Consider the following 25,910-nt stretch of genomic DNA (forward strand, 5'->3'; position numbering starts at 1 on the left):
GTTGTTTAAAGTTGTTGTTTTTCTGCCTGTCTTTGTATTGTGTATGAGCTCGCATGCGTCGTGTGTGTGTGTGTGTTGGTGGGTGGGTGTGCACGTATGCACGTGTGTGTGTGTGTGGAAAGAGATACAAAGAGAAACAGAGCAGAGGCAAGCGAACAGCCAGTGACTGTTCTGACATGGCATCAAACAACAAACCCGACGACAAAGCAAAGAACTGACTCAGGACAGCACCCAGGAACTGAAAGAGCAGTAAACTCAGTAAAATCAAAGAGCACACTGGTGATTCTTCAAGTGTGAAGGGCAGACATGTGTGAACTGCCGTGTATCTGCCAACGGGACGTAATCTGGCGCTGGAATGTGTGACACAAGTGACACACAAAGCCGGCTCACAGCGCGTGACACACAAAGTCTTGTCCCTCGCCTCTCTCTCACTGCTCCCCAAAGTCAAAGCCTGACCTACTTGTGTTGGTTTGATGAGTAGATCTACTTCTTTTCTTTCTATCTTTCTTTTTACTGTTATTATTATTATTATTATTATTATAGTTGTGTTGTTGTTGCTTTTGTGCAAGCAGATGTCTGCATCAGTTTGCATGCCTTGACACCACATTGGCAGAAACGGAACTCTCTCTCTCTCTGAGTTTCTTTGCTATGCTAACATATGTGTGTGTGTGTGTGTGTGTGTGTGTGTGTGTGTGTGTGTGTGTGTGTGTGTGTGTGTGTGTGAAGTCAAGTCAAGATTTTATTTCATGATGGTAAATTGAATAAGCTACAATTGCTTTTTTTACATCAAGCCATCAATGAAAAAAAAATTGTGTGTGTGTGTAACTGAGTAAGCGAGTGTATGCGTTCATGTATGCGTGCATGTGTGCATGTGTGTATACATGTATGTATTTGTAGTATTGCATTGGTGGATACTGATCTTGTTTGCCACATGTATGTCTTCATGTGCTGTTGTGTTGTATAATGCACTAATATATATATGTATTGTTTCATGTGAAGCACTTAGAGCCCATCCGTGGGGAGTTTGAACCATATAAGTACACAACAAAAGATCACAAAACAAAAGATGGTGTGGAAAAGGTAGAGGGAAAAGTGGGGGAAGTGAAAACGACAGAAAAGAAAGCTTACCATTGTCGGCCTGAACGCTGACCAGCACACAGCCAAGACACAGCCAGACCACTCCAATGCCAGTCCGCTCCATGGCCACCAGCACAAGGTGCTGACAGGGGGACGATCAACACAGCTACAGTCACACCGTTTCTCTCCAACCAGGGGACGGTCAACACAGCTACAGTCACACCGGTTCTCTCCAACCAGGGGACGGTCAACACAGCTACAGTCACACCGTTTCTCTCCAACCAGGGGACGGTCAACACAGCTACAGTCACACCGTTTCTCTCCAACCAGGGGACGGCCAACACAGCTACAGTCACACCGTTTCTCTCCAACCAGAGGACGGTCAACACAGCTACAGTCACACCGTTTCTCTCCAACCAGGGGACGGTCAACACAGCTACAGTCACACCGGTTCTCTCCAACCAGGGGACGGTCAACACAGCTACAGTCACACCGGTTCTCTCCAACCAGGAGACGGTCAACACAGCTACAGTCACACCGTTTCTCTCCAACCAGGGGACGGTCAACACAGCTACAGTCACACCGTTTCTCTCCAACCAGAGGACGGTCAACACAGCTACAGTCACACCGTTTCTCTCCAACCAGAGGACGGTCAACACAGCTACAGTCACACCGTTTCTCTCCAACCAGAGGACGGTCAACACAGCTACAGTCACACCGTTTCTCTCCAACCAGTCAATGGTCAACACAGCTACAGTCACACCGTTTCTCTTCAACAAGGGGACGGTCAACACAGCTACAGTCACACCGTTTCTCTCCAACCAGAGGACGGTCAACACAGCTACAGTCACACCGTTTCTCTCCCACCAAAGTGCGTGTCAACAGCTCTGAGCTCCCTCACTGACTGTCGTCTTCTCAACTTGATGCACAACGACCCAGTGTGTGGTAACACGGAAGTGAATTTAACATTCTGTTCCAGTTCCATTGTTTACTGATATACGGGTGTCTGTGCTTGAGAACACGTTGGCAGATAGAATTACGGTGTTGGTTGGAGCCCTTCCCTTTTTACCCACCAGATTGTGTGTGTGTGTGTGTGTGTGTGTGTGTGTGTGTGTGTGTGTGTGTGTGTGTGTGTGTGTGTGTGTGTGTGCTGTTTTGTGCTCAAGGACATCTTGGCCGATAGAATTACTGGGTAGTTGGTAAGCCCTCCCTTGCACCTGCACCCACAAACTTGTGTGTGTGTGTGTATGCGTGTGTGTATGCGTGTGCGTGAGCTTGTGTGTGTTTGTCACCAGTGTGTGCATGCGCGTGTGTGTGAATGAAAATTTGTGGTGGGGTTCTGAGATGTGAGTATGGTGTGTGCGTTTTCTTTCTTCTTTTTTTTAATCATTTTATTTTCAAAATCATGTATTTATTGTTTTATTTTTAATTAATTTTATTTCACCTTTTTTTCTTTTTTTTTCCCTCAAGGCCTAAGTACGTTGGGTTATGCTGCTGGCCAGGCATCTACTTAGCAGATGTGGTGCAGCGTATATGGATTTGTCCGAACGCAGTGACGCCTCCTTGAGCAACTGATACTGAAACTGTTTGAAAGATATTCTGTACTCATTCTAACTTTGTACTGAAAGGTGGGTAAGTAGTGAAGTGTGTGTGTGTGTGTGTGTGTGTGTGTGTGTGTGTGTGTGTGTGTGTGTGTGTGTGTGTGTGTGTGTGAGGTGGAGGGGAGTAGGAAGGGTGCATAAAGGGGTGAAGGGTCTTGACACTCGATTTGAGCTCAGGTTTTCAGACTGTTGACAAAGTTCAGGATAGTGTTCGTGTTTGCCTGACCTTTTTTGCTATGTCTAATATCAACCAGTTATCGACCCCACAGACTCTACTATCGCTGATTTGCCGATACTGGGCGCACCCCTGCCGTCCTGTGTGGCCTACAGCCATGAAATCCTGCTTCCTTGTTGTGGCCTGTGTCACGCCCTGCACTGACTACTGAAGATATTTTTTACACGCCATGCAAGCTACTACAATACAGTCGTCTGGGCTTTCGTAGGAGGAAAATAACCCACACAAAAAAAAATGTGCCGAAAAGAGTTCATTTCAGTGGCAATAATGAAAACCACTGCCAGTACTGATTTGATATCTGTCAGTGTTTGAAACAAAGTTGTCACTGAAACAGAAATAGGCACAATTTGAGTGACCTTGTGTAAATTTCATTGGTTGTGGCGGGGGACAAAAAGCAGAAAAAAGACGGAGGAGATTTTGCGCTGAGAACGAGCTAAGATGAAGCCACACAATCAATAAGTATTTCTACAAACAATGCTGCACATGCAAACACACACACACACACGCACACGCACACACACACACACACACATGCGAGCACGCACATGCATATGCTTTTGTGTATGTCTGTAAGCATGTATTCATGTGTATATATTGCGGTCAGAGATAGAGAGAGAGGGAGAGAGAGAGAGGAGGGGGGAGGGTACTAGAAACAGAAACAAAGATAGGAAGGGAAGGATATATATATATATATATATATGAGAGAATAGGCATCCTTCAGTCTCGGAAGACTATGGAGTTGCGCTCTAGGTGTTTAATCTGGTACAGCGTCAGGTGTGGCTGGCCAGTCCGACGCGGGAATGACAGTCCCTGTGGCAGAGGGCACAGATGAAGTCTGACGCTGGTCTGTCTGCCTGGGCTGCAGCCTTTCTTCTCGTTCTCATTTCCTCCTGCTGCTGAGCGAGTGTCTCTTCGAACTTGGAAAGACCTTTCTGCACAGTCTGTCTCCAGGCTGACCGTTCGATGGCTGTTGCTTCCCAGTTGTTCTGGTCGATGTTCAAAGGTTTTAGGTCCCTCTTGCACACGTCTTTGAATCGCAGCTGTGGTCTGCCTGTGGAACGTTTTCCCTGCACAAGTTCTCCGTAGAGGAGGTCTTTGGGGATCCGTCCGTCGTCCATGCGCACGACATGGCCGAGCCAGCGCATACGTCTCTGTTTCAGCAGCGTGTACATGCTGGTGCATCCAGCTCTTTCCAGGACAGTGTTGTTTGGGACCTTGTCCTGCCAGGTGATGTTCAGAATGCGTCGGATGCTACGCATGTGAAAAGCATTGAGCTTTCGCTCTTGTATCTATCTCTATAGATATAGATAGATAGATAGATAGATAGATCAATACACAGATAGATAGATAGATAAATAGATAGATATTTACTCAAGTCAACGCTGCACGCACGGGTACATGGCATGTAAGGGATTGTGCAGCCGCGCCTCCTTGACGTGCAGCAGACGCCCTTCACGTGATGAGTCACCGGAAGAAAGATACAGGATAGTGATTCCACGCGCTCAGTAGCTTGAAACTATCTGTCCCTGATCCATTGGAACAGAACCACTGATGATGCGAGGTACACTATACAGTGATGCCGAAGCAAACTGGATGGCACATTGACAGCGAAGGGCGAGACAGTCTCTGTTTTGGTGACAGCGAAAGGTCTACCTTACGGGTTACATACGCTACATGCATACATACGTGCATGCTTACATACGTTACTATGCCTGGCTTCATCAACACAGTCAGCCTTGTCCATGCGGTCCGCAAACAGCTGTAAAAGCATTTTGGAACAGCTTGATTTCTTGGATTAACTCTCTCCATACGAACGGCGAAAGAGACGACGTTAACAGTGTTTCACCCCAATTATCATCATCAAAATATTGCAAGCGGAAGGCTCTTATACTGAAGACGTGAATGTCGACAAAGAATACCACAATTCTGACGACGGAAGCTAAAGGTTGGGTCATTCAGCCACCTACTGGACATCCGAGGAGTCTGTGTAGAGGAGAAGAGAGGACTGGCCGTACTGAGTGAGTTAAAGGCTTCACAATAGAGATGATCTGACCCAAGCTGTTTTGTCCCATTGAATGGTAAGTACCCGGAAATACATATGAATTTGTAGTACATAAAAAATGCCAATGGCTATCGTGTATGTGACAACAACAATAACAACAGTATTAATGATTGCGACTTAAGATATACTGAGTCTTGTTTGGTGCAGTACTGTGCTCTAAGGAAAGGTTTGATGCACTTTTCGATAGTCATAAAGGTGGTGATTGTTGTTGTTTTTTCATGCATAAAACGTATTTTAAAAAAAACTCACCCCAAAAAATTAAATGGATTATAAGCTCTCAAAACAAAACAAAAGCACACACACACACACACACACACACACACACACACACACACACACACACACACACACACACACACACACACACACGCACGCACACGCACGAACGCACACACACACACACAATACACACACACACAACACACACACACAAGAACGAACACTCAGCTTTCACGTTTTTGCCAGTCACGGTTCCACTCTGAGCCAACACCATTCCATCCCTGCACCCCCATCTCCCCACTCCTTCCTCCTCATCCACCACCCCCTCACTCCCTCTCCCTTCCCCTACACTACTGCCCAGTTTCCGTACTGATTAACAATACGTGGTTGGTTGTAGTTTTCCAATACATTTTTTTAAGCAATCGACGGGAGGAAATCCGTCACCATCTATAAGATAGTATGGATCGTCTCCCCTACACCGTTCAGCACACTACTTGTGAACTGGATTTGTGATCTGTGCATTTGTCTTTCAGAGTATTGCTTTCACTATTCTTACTGCATTATGTCAGACTGATGATTATCTTGTTTCACCCCAATTACCATCATCAAAATATTGCAAGCGGAAGGCTCTTACACTGAAGACGTGAATGTTGACAAAGAATACCACAGTTCTGACGACGGAAGCTAAAGGTTGGGTCATTCAGACATCCACTGGACATCCGAGGGGTCTGTGTAGAGGAGAAGAGAGGACTGGCCGTACTGAGTGAGTTAAATTCATGAAACGCTGGTTTAAAGCACTCCCCGTCAAAGAATCGATTGGAAATTTCTGACGTGCAGCAAACACATGAAGTGCATTCCTGCTCTTTGCATCAAGGTGCGACACAAGCTGCTGGGTGGCTGGAACAATGGGGTGCTCAGGTTTCCAACATGCTCAAATTACCTGCACCCCCCCCCCCCCCCTCTACTTATACAGCACCTATCCTCGGTCAGAGACCAAGCTCGAGGAAGACCCTGCAAGCGCTTCTTGGACACCTTGAAGACAAACCTCAAAGCCTGTGACATAGACATCGCTTCCTGGGAAACTGATGCCCTTGACCACTCTCGCTGGAGGATGCTGTGCTCTATTGGCATAAAGACGTTTGAAAACAAGAGAACGCTGGCCATTAAGGAGAAGCGTGAGCGAAGGAAGCAGGGCTCAACTTCTGGAGACGTTTTCCCTTGCAACACCTGTGGGAAGTGCTGCGCCTCTTCTCCCATATGAGGACACACACCGACAGATGGTCCTGCCTGCCTACTCATCCGTCGGTCCGACGGGAGACTCCATTTTGTCTTTTTGACATACCAAGACTATTTTCCAGTGATGTTTTATTTGACTTTTCGTTTGTCCACGTCAGCATTAGTCTTGGTGCATCCATGTCTGCACACACAAAAAATGTTACATGTTGTTTTATTCTGCCTTTAATTTGTTAATTTTCCAATGTCAGTAATTTAGGCACATGACTACCATGATGGCTTATTAAGCACCCCTGCTCATATTCCATGCACCGAGTGCTCAAATTAGCTGCATGTGATGGTGAATTGAGCTTTTTTTGAAAATTGAAAATATTCCGTTTTATCTCTTACTTTTGCAAGTCAGTGAAAAATAAATCTTTGATACCTGAAGAATTTCCTCTTCTTTACTTCCTGAACTTTTATTCGTGTATGTCTGTGTCGTAGTTTCTGATTTAATCAAGCTCCCAAGTTGAGGTGCTCAAATATGTATCAGTTCCCCTACTCATGTAATCAAATCATCATCATCGTCGTCGTCGTCTTCTTATGCTTCCTTGTCGTTTTCGTTTATTAATGATATATTTAATGCATCTGTGAATTGAAGATATTCTATAAAGTGTTCTTTTCCGTGTTGTGTTTCTACGAGAAGTTTGTAATAAAAACCAGTCAGCCATAAACTTGGTGTACAACGTGAAGTTTTGTTGTTGTTGTTTCTGATTGTTTTTGTTGTTGTTGTTTTTCAGCACTTTGATTGTGACGTTGTTGTTTTTATATGATTATAAATGTGTTTTTTAGCACTTAGTTTATCTTGAATTTATAAAGAAAGTTTGTTCGTTTGTTTTTACCAGTAGTGTGGTGTAATCTAGTATTTTACTGGATTTAATGTGTTCATATCATACCCAAATAACTTTTAAATCTGAGGCACATTGAAAGACAGAGCTGAAATGTTAAGAGTTGAACAGTTGTTTTTTGCTTCGGTAAGAACTTTCCAAAGAGAAAAAAAAAGGCATTTATAGTAAACTTGTAAGTTCTTTTGAATTCCCTATATAAATAAATAAAAACGTCGTGGTTGGCTGTACTATAAACAAAAACAACTGATATGGCATGTGTATGAATGGCTAGCTTCGTCTGTTTTTTGCAGGATAAGGAACGGTGCCGTGACAAAAGGGAGGGAAGAGAGGTGAGAAAATGAGTGGTGGCTAGAATAAGGGAGTTGTCTCGCTTCATTATGTCTCGATCACGTTGTTTGGTTTTGTTTTGTTTTTGTTTTGTTTGTTGTTGCTTTAATCCTGTTCGCTATTCTTAAAGCTGAAGACACACATCCGTTTTTTTGTTTGTTTGTTTGATTGTTTGCCTTATATGTAAATGATATAGGATTCTGTTTGAATTAATCTAGAAAGGTTATTCCCCACTTTAAAAAAAGCAGTTTGAGAATTATCGAACGATCCATACCTGGATTGCCAGATAGAGAAAAAAAATAAATGAATATTTTTTTTAAACACTTCCTTCAAACTTTAGATGTTTAAAGTGTCTGGTTGCTTCTCTAACACACACACACACACACACACACACACACACACACACACACACACACACACACACACACAGATATATATATATATATTCATATTTATATTTTTTTTTATCACGACAGATTTCTCCTGTGTGAAATTCTGGCTGCTCTCCCCAGGGAGAGCGCGTCGCTACACTACAGTGCCACCCATTTTTTTGTGTGTGTATTTTTCCTGCGTGCAGTTTTATTTGTTTTTTCCTATCGAAGTGGATTCTTCTACAGAATTTTGCCAGGAACAACCCTTTTGTTGACGTGGGTTTTTAAACGTGCGCTAAGTGCATGCTGCACACGGAACCTCGGTTCATCGTCTCATCCGAATGACAGCGTCCAGACTCACTCACGGTCTAGTGGAGGGGGAGAAAATATCGGCGGCTGAGCCGAAAATAAATTATATATATATATATATATATATATATATATATATATATATATACGAGCATGGTATTAATTACACAGGGGAAAAAAAAACTTTGAGAACACACACATACTCTCTCTCTCTCTCTTTCGCTCTCTCTCGAGTGAGCGCATGAGGGGAGTGGGGTGGACGACGGGTAATGGCGGCCAGGCAGCAGGACCTGTAAGTCGGTGCATGAATTTTTGTGTTGTGTGGAGTTTTGATGGATTGTGGCAAAGAAGTATTGTGTGCAGAGTGTTCGTGAAGGTCTGCAGACAGCAGAATTTGTGAAACATCATGGACTTGGTGACTCGGAGGGCCGCTATTGGTGTTGGTGTTTTTTTTTGTTGTGGACGGTTCCTATCTGGGTCAGATTTTCAAAGAAAGAGGTCACTTCGGTTCGTGCAGGTGAGCGATGAAAACCAACAGTGAAACACATCTTGATTTGACTGTCGGTTTTGTCTTGAGTTTTGCTGTCATTGCACTAATATAGAGCTTGTGTTCGAATGTTATTTTAAAAAAAGATATATATATCGTTTAGTAGTGCATGTCTGTTTGAGCAAGAAAATGTGAAGGGGACTATTTCGCGTGTAGAAGAGGGTGTGTTTGTCTATGACAGTGTGTGTCACCTCGACCTGCACGTGCCAGTGTTGTTCTGTTGTGTTCAACACGCCGTGTGTGTGAAACTGTATGTTTGTTGCATATCTGTTATGCATGTGTGTGTGTATATGTGTGAACATGTGTCTGTATGTTTTACATTTATTTGCTTATTTATCGTCTTTGTTGTGTGTGTGTGTGTGTGTGTACGCGCGCGCGCCCGCTTAGAGTTAACTTCATCAAGATTTTGCGCCTTATAAATATTAGTAGTAGTAGTAGTATTTTTATGTATTTATCTTTCTTTTTTTTCTTTTCTTTTTTTCTCAAGGCCTGACGAAGCGCGTTGGGTTACGCTGCTGGTCAGGCATCTGCTTAGCAGATGTGGTGTAGAGTATATGGACTTGACCGAACGCAGTGACGCCTCCTTGAGCTACTGACTGATACTGATACTGATACACGCCGTGTTCTCACTGCCAAGGTTGCTGCTTCTCAGTGGCGATGTCAGAAACAAACCCTGGCCCCAACACTGACGGACAGACCGACCCCAAACCAGACTCTGACAAAGTGACGTACACAGAACCTACGGGAGGTGATGTGATAAACAGACTAATGCAAGCCCTGCAGCAACAGTTCAGGGAACAAATACGACTGATGAGAAGCGATTTGGGAGACATCAAGGAAGATTTAGGACAAGTGAAACAACAATGTTAGGAAATAAACAAACGATGTGACAGATCAGAAAAAGACCATAAGTACTTGTTATGACAGCTACAGTACCAAACTTGACAGCAGACGTACAACAACTGTATACAGAGTCAAATGATGGAAAAGAAGAATTGCGGCACATGTCTTTGTTCCAACACAATGCATGAACTAAGACAGGAAGTTAAACAGCTAGAAGCGGAAACAGATTAGAAGATTTCTCACGCAGAGACAACTTGAGATTCTTTGGAATACCCTACTCTGATCACAACGAAACTTTTGACACATGCGCCAGTACTGTAGTGGACGTACTGAATATCATTGAAGGACCGAAAGTTTGGACTACTGACGATCAAGCGCCATTTGCCGATCAGCGCGATCTTAAGATGGCGCAGACCCATATGACGATCCGCAGAAAGCGCGACCATCTCGAGATGGGCGCGCCATCTATGGATTATTTCCGAAAATGAATAGAGCTGCGCGATCTTAAGATTGTGCAAACCAAGCAAGAATTGCGCCATCTGCCGATCACTTGGAAACACACACAAACAAAATTAAAATTTTAATTTTAACACTCAAATTAAAATTAAATTTAAAATTAAATTAAATTAAATTTTTTTTTTAAAGAATCAGGAGGACGCAAGTGTCACTTGTCTAATATTTTGACTGCACACACACACACACACACACACACACACACACACACACACACACACACACACAAACAAACGCTTTTGCAAAGTTCACTAATAAAACTCAAATTAAAATTAAATTAAATTTAAAATTAAATTAAATAAAATTAAAATTTTTATAAAAAGAATCAGGAGGACGCAAGTGTCACTGAGAAAGGCTTGGCCCATCTCGAGATGGTCGCGCTTTCTGTGGATCGTCATATGGTTCTGCGCCATCTTAAGATCGCGCTGATCGGCAAATGGCGCTTCACAACGACATAATGCAGGCCCACAGAACAGGACAAGCACGACGGGGACAGCCACGACCCATGATCGTGAGATTCTCAAGGTGGAGTGACAAAAATGACAGTGCTTTCAAATAAGGACTTGAAACAAAGACTGCATGAAAAAGGGGGTGAGGGTCGTCCAGTGACATGACACAAGCACAGGCACGGAGCATTGGCAAGGCAAGAAGTAAGGGAAGAGGGCCTACTTCTACAAAGGCCAGGCTGGGAGAATGCGCAGGTTGTAGGGGGTAGGGGGTGGGGGCGGTGGTGATCAGGGTGTCAGTACTCCAGTACAGTCTGTCCCAGCCCGGAATGAAGTGGGCGCGCGCCAGTTTCGGCCAGTCAGTGAGGAGGTGATGACGTCATCAGCTGACACCTCCCCGCAGAACGGAACGGACAGTGTGAGCACTTCCCCTCCCCCCCCCCCCCCCTCTTCTCCTACTAGCGCACGTGCAACCCAGGACCAGCGGTAGCGGTGAGAGTGGACACGGAGACTTCCCTCGTGACGTCAGGACCAGTTCCATCAGGTGAACGAGGTGGGTCAACCAGAGGCAGCGGGCGTTTCCCCGGAGTTGGGCGCTGAGTGTCACACTGACAGTGACACACGTGCAGACCGCGGATCATGCCAGGTGTCAAGCAGGCAGACGGGGATGCACGCTTTTACCTGGGGAACCAGCCGTGCAAGTCCACCGTTGGTTCGGCTCGTGGCAGGGGAAGGAGGTGGCAGTGGAAGTGAGATGTAAACACTGGGAGGGGCACAAGCTGCCCATTCTGCAGTGTTACTTGCCTGTATGGCCATTTTGTGTACTTTTTGTTTGGCTTTGGAGTATTGTTGTTATTTTTGTTTGTTTTTTGTTGTTGTTTGTGTGTGTGTGTGTGTGTGGATGTGTGTGTGTATATGTATGTGAGTGTGCGTGTGTGTGTGTATGTGAGTGTATGTGGTTTGTGTGTGTGTGTGTCCATGTATGTGTGTGTGTGTGTGCATGTATGTGTGTGTGGTGTGTGTGCGTGCGCGTGCATGTACGTGTGAGTGTGCGCGTGTGCATGTGTGAGTGCGCGCGCGCGTGTGTGTGCGCGCGCGCGCGCGTGTGTCTGCCAGTCTGCCCGTGTTCGCGAGTTCAAGTATGTTGCCAAGCGTGATGTGTGTGTGTGTGTATGTGTGTGTGTGTTTTCCTTTTTTACGATTTTTTTTTCTAATCTGGAGATAATAAATTAAGCGGAATGGCTGGCGTCCTCAGCATGGCCTAGCCTTATTTGCCATAAGGGGGTAAATGGTTGCGATACAGTGTCGTGAACTGTTTTTGTGGGTTTGTGTTAGTGTAGATGTGACAGTTTTGTGTTGACGCTGTTGAGCATTTTGTATGATTTGACAGTCCTGATATGGCCCTGTGCGGTCGGCTGGACTATAAGCAACAAGAATAAGTTGATTTCTCAGTTTTGATTCTTCGTGGTAGCTATGTTCTTTAAGAAGGTCTCAGATGTAGCCCGCCTCTTCCAACTCTTTGGAACTCAAAACTGGTTTTGGATTGTGTTACACTCTGATAGTTTTCAGCGGAGCATATTTATTATGTATCAAGTTCCTGTAAATATTTCAATTCAATGTTTAATTGTTGAATCCGGGTCTGTGATATCGTATACAGAAGAAAGCTTGGGGTTTTTCGCGTTATCTGTGAATAGCTGTTCGTTTAATTTTGAGAAGCATCAATCGGTTACTGTTTTGTGGCCTGGTGCCAGTTGCATTGCTTGGTTCTAACTTTTTGACAGTTTACACGTGACTAAATGCCGCTACGTTGACCGAACCACGCCATCGATCAGTTCCATACTACACACAGTTAGTCGCGGATTACGACCATACTAGGCTCTTCCGTCTGAGCAATGCTACTCGCTCCTGGTTTGGGAAGTTTTACTCCCCCCCCCCTCCCTCCCTCCCTCCCCGTGACACAAATTGGATAATGATCGCTAGAGCTAAAGACAGGAACACAAGTCTCTAATATGTTGATTTTATTGGAAGTGTATATGTCATCAGTGTGCGTATGTGAGTTGGGCGTATTGATTAACTGATGTAGATCAAGGAAACTCATTATTTGATTCCACTGCTTATCTACTTTGATAAGGTCACCGTTGAAGTCATCAAGCAAGATAATCTCCTCCTTTGATTCTAAAGTAACAGCGTCCGTCATTGCAGTGAATCTGTCTGACCGGTTTACCCGTTCTGTGGGATTTCTATGACAGAAACCAGTTAAAATGGAAGGGGTGTTCTTCAGTTTGACGTTTATCCACAATGATTCTACATCATGTTGTTCTTGATTAAGTAGATGTTTGATTCGCTTGACATAGACATGGAGACAGAGAGATTGTGTGTGTCCTTTTTTCGGTTTGGTAATCTTCTTCCTTCTCCTTCTTTTTGTCATCCCCCTGCTTTATTTTATTTTTATTTTTTTCATCTTCTCCTCCATTAACCCCAGTGAAGAGTTTTAGGCCGGGGGCACCGTGCACTACGACAGTAGAACTGTTTACCAGATTCCTCTACGCCTGTCGGTTGTGTGTTAGATATCTGTCGTGTTAATGTTTGAATGTGTATTTTGTTAATATTGGGGGTGTTTTAGGGCTTCGTTATTGGTAGTATGATTTTTATTGTTTTGGTTATAAATGAGCCACACCCAAGTCATAAGTGAAGTTTCTTCTTTTTCTTCTTCTTCTTCTTCTTCTTCTTTTTCTTTCTCTTTTTTTTTCATATTTCTTTTTATCATTTTATTGCATTCCGGTTCGTTTTTGGTGTCTGTCTGTCTGTGTATTTGTTTCTTCTTGTCTCCCTTCTGTATTTCCTCTTTACACACGCCATCTTTGTTAGCATGCTCTTTCTCTATGACTAGAATAAAACAGATGGAATAATGATGATATGAACGAACTCGCTTTCTCTCTCCCCCCCCCCCCCCCCCTTTTTTTCCCCTTTTTTTTCCCCTCTATCTCTTTTTTTTTCTTTAATAAAAAAAAAGAAGAAAAAAACGCCGTATCAATCAAAGGGAAATAATTGTCCTTTTCGTACCCTTTGCCAGTTAAGCAAGGAAGGGTTCTTTACCTTTGGACCTTGCCAAAAGTTGATAATTCAGATGATCAATATTACTATCAATACAGTGACTCTGCTTATTAATGAAAGTGGAGCAGTAATGGTTGGTGTCGTTTCTCATTCGCTAGAGTAGATCACATACGTGATGGTATTTTGGCAATAGGTGAAGAATAAAAGTTTGTAGATTACACTCATTAGTTTTGTTGGGAAAAAAAATTGTGCCACTGTTTCTCGCCCAAACTTCCACCCCTGTTCTCTTCACACACACACACACACACACACACACACACACACACACACACACACACAAACACACACACACACACACACACACACACGCACACACACACACACACACACGCACACACACACACAAACACACACACAAACACACACACACAAAACGCACACACACGCGCGCGCAAACACTCACACACACACACACACACACACACACACACACACACACACACACACACACACACACACATTTTCTTTTTGTTGTCAGGCCAACGCGTGACAATACCGAGTCGGTGCAAGGGAGAGAAGCGAGTGACCAGCGTGGACTGGAGGCCAAAAATGGTGAGTTGTTGCCCTTGTTTGTTTGGGGTGTTTTTTTTAATACATACCGGTGCCCGTGCAGTGTTTTCGTGTGGGGGAAACAGCTTGGTATTAATTTTGTTGTTTTTTTTATTTGTGTGTTTGTTTGATAATTTCTTGTTTGTTTCTGTATAGCTGTCCGCAAACAACGCAAAAATTTACGAGCAACACTGATCATTCCTCCGGGCTCCGACAAAAAATTATTATTTCAACAAAGGAATCATCGGAAAAGGGGAAGTTAATGTCTCTGCCTCCCACTGCGAGTTACCTCCCTTGGATTGACTGCCGCTGGAGGCACGGCTGAGGTCGGCGTTCTTCCTGGAGGGTGTGAAAAAGGGAAGCTTTGTTTCCTGGTGTGAGGTTCGGAGCGGGGAGGATGGTCGGGGGCGTGGGCGTGGGGGGGTGGAGGGAGTTGGTTGTTTGTATCGTGGTCAGGTGGTGTTGCTTTCTTTCTATTGCAGACAGGGAGGTGTGTGTGTGTGTGCGGGGTAGAGGTGAGGGTGGAGGTGGTTCTGCCTTTGTGTGTGGTGTGTGGGGGGGGGGGGGGGTCCGGATTTGGGGAGTGTTAGGATATTGTGTTGGTCGAATCTGTTTGTTGTTTGTTGATGGTGGCCTTAAGACGAAGAAGTGTGCCGGCACGCGCGCGCGTGTTTAAGATATTTGGGTTTGTGTCAGTTCAGAGAGAGAGAGAGAGAGTGTGTGTGTGTGTGTGTGTGTGTGTGTGTGTGTGGTTGTTGTTGTTGTTGTTGTTGTTGTCTTCAGTTTAACGTCTTTCCACTTGAAGTGATATTAGACGAAAAAAAACAAAAAACCGTTGGGGTAGGGGCTGTGGGAGGGGGAGGGGTAAAAGTGTGTGTGTATGTGTGGAGGGTGAATAGGGAGAGACAACGCTAGGGAAAATGGAAACGTTATAAACGCCAATCTCAAACAACAAAAACAGCTGTAACAAATGTCCTATTGGACTACGCAGCAAACCTTCTGCAATAACAGATAACATATTGGACTGAATTGTTAATAACACATTCAAAAGAACTTTTGGTGAAGTCTGGCAAAAAAAAAAAAAAAAAAAAATTTAGATTCTGACATTCGAATATTACATGGTTGCTAGAAATATGTTCTCCACATAAGCATCTGACATCTTTGCTGAACTTGGTTTTCATGTGCAATGGGGAAAAGTGAATGATACTGAGAACAGGTTGAACTAGATAAGTTCGTTCCAATGAAATGTAGAATGTGCATGTTTCCTTTGAAAAAGAATAATAATAATAATAATAATAATAATAATAATAATAATAAAGTATGAAAAAGAGAGAGCCACCCTGAACCATATATGTAATAATTATATGTTTCAGTTTCAATTTCAAGGAGGGGTCGTAGCGTGCGGGCTGATCCATGTACGCTACACCACATCTGTATTGTATTGTATTGTATTGTACTGTATTTCTCTTTCTGTCACAACAGATTTCTCTGTGTGAAATTCGGGCTGCTCTCCCCAGGGAGCGTGCAGTTTTATTTGTTTTTCCTATCGAAGTCGACAGAATTTTGCCAGGAACAATCCTTTTGTTGCCGTGGGTTCTTTTGCGTGAGCTAAGTGCATGCTGCACACGGGACCTCGGTTCATCGTCTCATCCGAATGACTAGCGTCCAGACCACCACTCAAGGTCTAGTGGAGGAGGAGAAAATATCGGCGGCTGAGCCGTGATTCGAACCAGCGCGATCAGATTCTCTCGCTTCCAAGGCGGACGCGTTACCTCTCGGCCATCACTCCACAGAAAAAAAAAAAAAGAAGAAGAAAAAATGGTGAAAAATTTTTTTAAAAAAATGGCGCAGATGCCTGATTGTCGGATGAATCCTGTATACTGCTCAGGCTCTGAGACCCCACCATACTGGAGGAGGCCCGAATGGCAACGCGGAGATCATCTTACTTCAGCCTTCTCTGTCCGTGGGCTGCAACTCCCACGTTCACTCGTACGTACACGAGTGGGCCTTCTACGTGTATGACCGTTTTTACCCCGCCATGTAGGCAGCCGGACTCTTGTTTTCGGCGGCGGGAGGGGGGTGGGGAGGTGCGTGCTGGGTATGTTCCTAACCCACCGAACGCCCTAGACCTCCCCCCTCTGTGTATACCCCACTCTCCCCCAGCCCTAGACCCCCACCCCCATCCCCCCTCTGTGTATACCCCACTCTCCCCCAGACCTAGACCCCCACCCCCATCCCCCCTCTGTGTATACCCCACTCTCCCCCAGCCCTAGACCCCCACCCCCATCCCCCCTCTGTGTATACCCCACTCTCCCCCAGCCCTAGACCCCCACCCCCATCCCCCCTCTGTGTATACCCCACTCTCCCCCAGCCCTAGACCCCCACCCCCATCCCCCCTCTGTGTATACCCCACTCTCCCCCAGCCCTAGACCCCCACCCCCATCCCCCCTCTGTGTATACCCCACTCTCCCCCAGACCTAGACCCCCACCCCCATCCCCCCTCTGTGTATACCCCACTCTCCCCCAGCCCTAGACCCCCACCCCCATCCCCCCTCTGTGTATACCCCACTCTCCCCCAGACCTAGACCCCCACCCCCATCCCCCCTCTGTGTATACCCCACTCTCCCCCAGACCTAGACCCCCACCCCCATCCCCCCTCTGTGTATACCCCACTCTCCCCCAGCCCTAGACCCCCACCCCCATCCCCCCTCTGTGTATACCCCACTCTCCCCCAGCCCTAGACCCCCACCCCCATCCCCCCTCTGTGTATACCCCACTCTCCCCCAGCCCTAGACCCCCCCATCCCCTCTCTGTATACCCCACTCTCCCCCAGCTCTAGACCCCTCCGCCCCCCTCTGTGTATACCCCACTCTCCCCCAGCCCCAGAACCCCCCCCCCCTTTCCCCCCTCTATGTAAATACCCCACTCTTCCCCAGCCCTAGACCCCCCCAACCATCCCCCCTCTATGTAAATACCCCACTCTCCCCCCCAGCCCTAGACCCCTACCCCCACCCCTCCTGTGTATACCCCATTCTCCCCCAGCCTTACCCCCCCCCCTATCTCCCCCCACCATCCCCCCTCTATGTAAATACACCACTCTCCCCCAGCCTTAAACCCCCCCCTATCTCCCCCCACCATCCCCCCTCTATGTATATACCCCACTCTCCCCCAGCCCTAGACCCCCCTACACCCCCACACCCCCACCCCTCACCCCTCACCCCCTACCACACCCCCAAGAAAGTTTTTACCAGTTGGCTGAAAAACTGCGCCCTCGCTTAATTTTCCGCGTTCAACAAGTGACTGTGCCCGGCAGAATCAGCGACCCGTTTCCTTGTGTACATTCATTGCTGTTTGGATCGATTTGTCAAGTCAGTGTTCGACCCCCAGTGAGTGCCGAGAGGGGGTGGAGAGTGGAGATGGTGGGGGGGTTATTGGTGTTTGGTAGAGAGGAAGTAGGGTAGAGGATGGTGTTTCGGGGGGGCAGGAAGGGGGGGGGGAGTGTGTGGAGGGTGGAGGAGGGGGGTAGGTTTGAGTCAATTTGGGTTGTTCAGTGTATGTCCGGGGTGTGCAAGTGCGTACGAGTGCATCATCTGTCCTCTGTCTCTGTCTCTCTCTCTCTCTCTCTCTCTCTTTCTCTCCCTCTCTTCCCCACCCCACTCCCCTCCCTCCTTCCCTCCATCCCTCTCTGTCTCTCCCTCGTTCTATCTCCCTGTCTCTCTTATCCCCCCTCTCTCTCTCTCTCTCTCTCTTTCTTTCATCCTGCTCTTGCTCACTGTCTCTGTTTCCCATCCCTCTCTCTGTATCTCTCTCTGTCTCTCCCTCTCTCTCTCTCCCTCCCTCTTCCCCCCTCTCTTTCTCTCCCTCTCCCTCTTTCTCCCTCTCTCTCTCCCTCTCTCTTTCCCCCCCTCTCTCTCTCTCTCCCTCTCTCTCTCTGTCTGTCTGTCTGTCTCTCCCTCTCTATCTGTGGTTATGTAAAGCACACGTTTTGCACCAAGCAAAAACGTAGTGGATGGTGTTTGGGTGCGTGTGAGGTCAAGCAGAAAATGACACATAACTCCAGTGGTCAAAAACCCGAAACGTGTGTGCGTGTATGTGTGTGTGTGTGCGTGTGTGTGTGTGTGTGTGTGTGTGAGAGGGTAAGTAAGTGGGGAGAGAGTGATAAGAGAGAGAGGGGGGGGGAGATTATACACACTCCATTTGAGCGGTTTGAACCGCCTTGCACTTGGTGTTTTTTGAGGGGTTTTGGGGGTAAACACTTGCAGCAACCGACTGAACTTTGTGTTCAAAGTGGGCCTTCCCTACAACTGACGTGCACCCTCCCTCCGTCCCTCCCACCCCCCTCCCTCCCTCCCTTCCTTCTTTTGATCCTCCACGCCGCAAACCTGTTATAGGCTACGTTCACACACACACACACACACACACACACACACACACACACACACACACACACGCCACGTTATATGACGGCGGCGGTAGAGTGATCACACTGTCCACCAGCCGTCTCCAGCAAGCTGTTTAATTAGTATTGTATTGTATTATATTGTATTGTACTGTTCTGTACTGTACTGTACTGTATTGTATTGTACTGTACTGTATTGTATTGTACTGTACTGTATTGTATTGTACTGTATTGTACTGTACTGTATTGTATTGTACTGTACTGTATTGTTCTGTATTGTTCTGTACTGTATTGTATTGTACTGTATTGTACTGTACTGTATTGTACTGTACTCTGTTGTACTGTACTCTGTTGTACTGTATTGTATTGTACTGTACTGTATTGTATTGTACTGTACTGTATTGTACTGTACTGTATTGTATTGTACTGTATTGTACTGTACTGTATTGTACTGTACTGTATTGTATTGTACTGTACTGTATTATATTGTACTGTATTGTACTGTACTGTATTGTACTGTACTGTATTGTACTGTACTCTGTTGTATTGTACTGTACTGTATTGTTCTGTACTGTATTGTTTTGTACTGTACTGTATTGTATTGTACTGTATTGTGTTGTATTGTACTGTACCGTATTGTTTTGTACTGTACTGTATTGTATTGTACTGTACTGTATTGTACTGTACTGTATTGTACTGTACTCTGTTGTACTGTACTGTATTGTACTGTTTTGTACTGTACTGTATTGTATTGTACTGTATTGTTCTGTACTGTACTGTACCGTATTGTTTTGTACTGTACTGTATTGTATTGTACTGTACTGTACTGTATTGTTTTGTACTGTACTGTATTGTACTGTACTGTATTGTATTGTACCGTATTGTACTGTATTGTGTTGTATTGTACTGTATTGCACTGTACTGAATTGTATTGTGCTGTATTGTATTGTACTGTACTGAATTGTATTGTGCTGTATTGTATTGTACTATATTGCACTGTATTGTATTGTACTGTATTGTATTGTACTGTGCTGTACTGTATTGTATTGTATTACTCTTTTTGTCACAACAGTTTTCTCTGTGTGAAATTCGGGGTGCTCTCCACAGGGAGAGCGCGTCGCTACACTGAGAGCCCCACCCTTTGTGTGTGTGTGTCTGTGTGTGTCTGTATGTTTTTTGTGTTTTTTTCTGCCTGCAGTTTTATCTGTTCTCCAGTCAAAGTGGATTTGTTTCCTTCTACAGAAAATTTCCAGGGACAACCCTTTTGTTGCCGTGGGTTCTTTCACGTGCGCTGAGTGCATGCTGCGAACGGGACCTCGGTTTATCGTCTCATCCGAATGACTAGCGTCCAGGCCACCACTCCGTGTTGAATGAATGAATGAATGGTGGGTTGGGGATGGTGCGGAATCAGAATTTCATTCAGTTATTTTCACAACTGACAGCCAGTACAGAGGGCATTACTCATCTATATTACCTACGAAATTGTTTCGAATTTTCAATGCATAAAAGATATAAATTCCTAGGTAGAGAGAGAGAGAGAATGCGAATGCAAATGCCGATCATTTATTCAGTACAACCCCATAGCCCCCCACCCCCCCACCACCCACCACCACCCGCCCCCTCATGAAAGGGGGTGTTTATGGACATAATAACAAGAGCATCATGACCATACAGCGAACATAGTTGTACATTCATTAAAAAAAAAAAACAATCACGTCAAACGAAACCGATGTTTGAATCATACCATTCAGGTAGAAACACAGAGAGAGAGAGACAAAGACACAGATAGACACACACACACACACACACACACACACACACACACACACACACACACACAGAGAGAGAGAGAGTCAAAAGCGAGAGAAACACAAAGAGACAGAGACAGACAGAGAGAGTGAGAGCGATTACACACCTGACCTGAGCGCGTTTAATTGATCTGCACTTGATGGTGCTTTCGGGTGGCGAGCACGCCGCGGCTGATCGACAACGTCGTCTTGTTGGGGGGGGCAAGGGAGTCCGCCGTCATGGAAGCGCACCAGCGGTTAACCCTTTTTTTTTGTTGATCTGTCAGGCAATCAAATGTCAACTTGGGCTGGGAGCGAGAATTAACGCAGAAAGAAAGAGAGAGAGAGAGAGAGAGGGGGGGAGAGAGAGAGGGGGTGGTGGGTGGTGGTTGGGGGGGGGGGGGCTTGGGGGAGAAATGGAAGAAATAGGCTACTCGTGACAGAGAGAGAGAGAGAGAGAGAGAAGGCTGGTGCGAGAGAGATAGAGAGAGAGAAGGGGGAGAGAAGAAGGGAGGGAGAAAGAGAGAGTGGGGATATAGGGAGGGAGGGAGAGGGAAGGAGAAAGGGAGGGAGAGAGAGGGAGATGTAGGGAGGGAGAGAGGAGGAGAAAAAGAGAGGGAAAAGAGGGGGATATGGAGGGGGATAGAAAGGGAGGGAGATAGAGGGAGAGAGAGAGGGAGGGAAAGAGAGAGAGGCAGGGAGGGAGAGGGGAGAAAGAGAGGGAGGGGACAGAGAGGGATGGAGGGGAGATTGAGAGAGGTAGTGAGGGAGACAGGGAGGGACAGAGAGGGATGGAGGGGAGATTGAGAGAGGTAGTGAGGGAGACAGGGAGGGACAGAGAGGGATGGAGGGAGATAGAGAGAGGTAGTGAGGGAGAGAGGGAGGGACAGAGAGGGATGGAGGGAGATAGAGAGAGGTAGTGAGGGAGAGAGGGAGGAAGAGAGAGAGATGGAAGGAGATAGAGAGAGGTAGTGAGGGAGAGAGGGAGGAAGAGAGAGGGATGGAGGGAGATAGAGAGAGGTAGTGAGGGAGAGAGGGAGGAAGAGAGAGGGATGGAGGGAGATAGAGAGAGGTAGTGAGGGAGAGAGGGAGGAAGAGAGAGTGAAGGAGGGAGATAGAGGTAGTGAGGGAGGGACAGAGAGGGATGGAGGGAGATAGAGAGAGGTAGTGAGGGAGAGAGGGAGGAAGAGAGAGAGATGGAAGGAGATAGAGAGAGGTAGTGAGGGAGAGAGGGAGGGACAGAGAGGGATGGAGGGAGATAGAGAGAGGGAGAGAGGGAGGGACAGAGAGGGAGGGAGGGAGATAGAGAGAGGTAGTGAGGGAGAGAGGGAGGAAGAGAGAGGGACGGAGGGAGATAGAGAGGTAGTGAGGGAGAGAGGGAGGGACAGAGAGGGATGGAGGGAGATAGAGGTAGTGAGGGAGAGAGGGAGGAAGAGAGAGGGATGGAGGGAGATAGAGGTAGTGAGGGAGGGAGAGAGAGGGATGGAGGGAGATAGAGAGAGGTAGTGAGGGAGGGAGAGAGAGGGATGGAGGGAGATAGAGGTAGTGAGGGAGGGAGGGAGAGATGGAAGGAGAGATGGGTTGAGGCGAGAAAGAGGAGGAGAGAGAGAGGTGGTGGTGAGGGAGTGGAGGGAGGGGAAACGGGGTGGTGGTGGTGGGGGGCGGGGGATAGAGAGAAGGGAGATGAGAGAGGGAGGGAGAGAGAGGTTGAGAGATATCGGAGGGAGGGAGAGGGGAAAAAGAGAGGGGGAGGGTGGGAGAGTGGAGAAAGAGACATACAGAGAGAGAGAGAGAGGGGGGGGGAGAACGAGGGTGACAGAGACAGAGAGGGGGCGGGGGAGGGGTGGGGGGGGGGGGGGGGGCAGGAGGGGGGGCTGTAAAGGGAAGCTTCCAGTTGCTCCACCGGAGCACGGTTTGACCTCACACGATGTTATCAAGTGGGCTGTTGGGGTGTCCCTCGCCTCAGTGCAGTGAAGTGCAGAAAAGTATAATCGTTATGATTCACTCGGGGGGGAACTAACATTGTTTCCGCCTCATCAGTCCACGTGGCCACTTCAAAAGCTATACGCTTTCGGTGATGTTTTTTTTTTCTTGGTGTGGTTTTTTTTTCTGGACTTGTGTAAGAGTGTGTGTGTGTGTGTGTGTGTGTGTGTGTGTGTGTGTGTGTGTGTGCGTCTGTGTGTGTGTAAGAGGTGTGTGTATGTCTCTGTGGTGTGTGTGTGTGTGTGTGTGTGTGTGTGTAAGAGGTGTGTGTGTGTGTGTGTGTGTATGTACGAGGTGTGTGTGTGTGTGTGTGTGTGTGTCTGTGGTGTGTGTCTGTGTGTGTGTGTGTGTGTCTGCGGTGTGTGTGTGTGTGTGTGTGTAAGAGGTGTGTGTGTCTGTGTGTGTGTGTAAAAGGTGTGTCTGTGTGTGTGTGTGTGTGTGTGTGTGTCTGTGGTGCGTGTGTGTGTGTGTGTGTGTAAGAGGTGTGTGTGTGTCTGTGGTGTGTGTGTGTGTGTGTGCGTGTGTGTGTAAGAGGTGTGTGCGTCTGTGTCTGTGTAAAAGGTGTGTGTGTATCTGTGTGGTGTGCGTAAATAGTGTGTGTGTCTCTGTGTGTTTGTGTGTGTGTCTCTGTGTGCGTGTGTGTAGTGGAGTGGCGTAACATGCCATGGATAGGCAAGGTATGGCAAAGGTAAACGGAGAGAGAGGGAGAGAGAGAGAGAGGGAGAAAATATTAAGAGAAAGGGAGACAGGGAGGGGAGAGAGAGAGAGAGAGTGAGAGAGAATGTTAAGAGAAAGAGAGACAGGGAGAGAGAGGGCGAGAGAGAGAGGGATAAAATGTTAAGAGAAAGGGAGACAGGGAGGGGGGGGGAGGAGAGAGAGAGAGAGTGAGAGAGAATGTTAAGAGAAAGGGAGACAGGGAGGGGAGAGAGCGAGAGAGAGCGGGGGAAGGGGGGGGAGAAAATGTTAAGAGAAATGGAGACAGGGAGGGAGAGAGATAGGGAGAGACAGAGACTGAAAGACAGAAAGCAGGAGAGAGACAGAGAGAGAAGGACAGAGAGAGAGAGAGAGAGAGAGACTGACCAAGCGCATTAGAACCATCACGAAATGTTCTGCATTCATATCAAACAACTTGTCACGGTCACCACCAAAGCATGTGTGCGCCAAGCACATTATGCGCGGATCCACTTTAATATCTCATCTCGTCTCTCATCTCTCTCTGTGTGCCTCTGTTTCTATCTCCACCACCACCACCACCACCACCACCACTACCCCCCCCCCCCCCCCCCCCCCCGGCACCCCCCCCCTCCCCCCTGCCCCCCCCCCCCTCACCCACCCACACACACACACAGAGCAAATACACGCATGCACGTGCACATATGCTCACACGCGCACACACACACACACACACACATGACGCGCGCACACACACACACACACACACACACACACACTGACCGCTGGAGTTGAGCGTCATTTTCTGCTTGACCTCCCACGCACCCAAACATCATCCATTACCTTTTTTCCTTGGTGCAAAATATGTTGCTTTACACAACCAGAGAGAGAGAGACCGAGGGGGGGGGGGCGTGGGGGGAGGGGGCAGAGACAGAAATAGAGAGAGAGTGGGAGGGAGAGAGAGGGGGAGGGATAAAGAGGGGGGAAAAGGAGGGAGAAACAGAGAACGAGAGATAGAGGGGGAAAAGAGGGAGAGAGAGAGAGAGAGATAGAGGGGGGCGAGATTGATAGAGAGAGAAAGAAAGAGAGAGGAGGGAGACAAGAGATGGAGAGAAAGAGGAAGAGAGGGAGGGAGGGGAGAGAAAGAGACACAGCGAAAGAAGAGTGAGAGAGAGAGGGGTGTGGGGGGGGTGGAGGAAGGGAAAGAGAGAGAGAGCGAGACAGAGAGCGTGAGAGACAGATTAATGAGAGAGAGAGAGACAGACACAAAGAACGAGAGAGAGAGAGAGACAGAGCACGTTGACTGATGGGGGTAAAAAAAAAAAAAAAAATAGTACGAGTCACGCTTGACCGGAGCGAGAGGGCAGACAATGCGAGGTGACAAAACATACACACGGTGTTGACACGCACTGTTGGTGAGGTCACATTCCGTGCGTTTCCCCGGTGTTACAAAACTGGTAACTGTGCGTGCGTGTGTGTGTGTGTGCGTCTGTGTGTGTGTGTGTGTGTGCGTCTGTGTATGTGTGTGTGTGTGTCTGTGTGTGTGTATGTGTCTGTCCGTGTGCGTGTGTATGTGTGTGTGTGTGTGTCTGTGTGTGTGTCTGTGTGCTTTTATGTGTGTGTGTGTGCGTCTGTGTATGTGTGTGTGTGTGTGCGTGTGTGCGTCTGTGTGTGTGTATGTATCTGTCTGTGTGCGTGTGTGTGCGTGCGTGCGTGTGTGTGTGTGTCTGTGTGTGTGTCTGTGTGCTTTTATGTGTGTGTGTATGCGTCTGTGTGAGTGTGTGTGTATGCGTCTGTGTGTGTGCGCGTGTGTGTGCGCGTGTGTGTGTTTTATAATAAGGATTATCAGTCCGTTAATGTGTTTATTTGTTTGTTTATTTGTTTATATATGGGTAGATGCCTCCTTGGAACTGAAAGTGAAACTGACACCATGTGGGTGTTGTTTGATGTTTGATGTGGCTTCTTTTGCGTGTGTGGGTGTGGGTGTGTGTGTTGTGTGTATATATATATATATATATATATATATATATATATATATATATATATGTATGTATGTATATATATATATGTGTGTGTGTGTGAGTGTGTGTGTGTGTGTGTGTGTCGTGTGTGTGTGTCTGTGTGCGTGTGTGTGAGTGTGTGTGTGTTGTGTGAGTGTGTGTGTAATGTGTGTGTGTGTGTGTGTAATGTGTGTGTGTGTGTGTGTGTGTCTGTGTGTGTGCGTATGTGTGTGTGTGTCTGTGTGCTTGTGTCTGTGTGTGTGTATGCGTCTGTGTGTGTGTGTGAGTGTCTGTGTGTGTGTGTGTGTGTGTGTGTGTGTGTGTGTTTTGTTTGCTTTGGGTGTCGGTTTTTGTTTTTTTTGTTTTGTTGTTGTTTTTCATATTCAATCCAGTCATGTGCTTTGTACGTCCCATTCGTGTTGATAGTGTTATTATCAATCTGATGTGTTTACTTATCTGAAATGGGGAAAAAAATTGTTTGATTTAATTTCGTTTAATGTCAAATGTTTCACACAGACCTAGGGGTCTGTATATGTCATAATATATATATATATATAGGCTCTGGTCTCATGGTCTGACGTGCGCGTTAGAGGGTTTGTTTTTTTGTTGTTGTTGTTTTGTTTTGTTTTTTTTGGGGGGAGGGGGTGTTTGTTTGTTTTTGTTTTGTTTTTTGTTGTTGTTTTTATTATTCTTTTTTTTTTCTTCTCAAGGCCTGACTAAGCGCGTTGGGTTACGC

The 25,910-nt window shown here is 46.6% G+C and overlaps 1 protein-coding gene across 1 annotated transcript in view; it reads right to left on the reverse strand.

Moving 5' to 3' along the window:
• LOC143299422 (uncharacterized) overlaps positions 1-1,345 on the reverse strand; it is a 27,737-nt gene extending 26,392 nt beyond the window's left edge. Inside the window, exon 1 of the mRNA XM_076612607.1 lies at positions 1,129-1,345. Within this exon, the coding sequence (XP_076468722.1) occupies positions 1,129-1,201 (73 nt within the window). The 5' untranslated portion in view covers positions 1,202-1,345. The remainder of the gene's footprint in view (positions 1-1,128) is intronic.
• Positions 1,346-25,910: the final 24,565 nt, after the last annotated feature.

This window comes from Babylonia areolata, chromosome 25 (assembly GCF_041734735.1).
Source record: "Babylonia areolata isolate BAREFJ2019XMU chromosome 25, ASM4173473v1, whole genome shotgun sequence".
Lineage (NCBI taxonomy): Eukaryota > Metazoa > Mollusca > Gastropoda > Neogastropoda > Buccinidae > Babylonia > Babylonia areolata.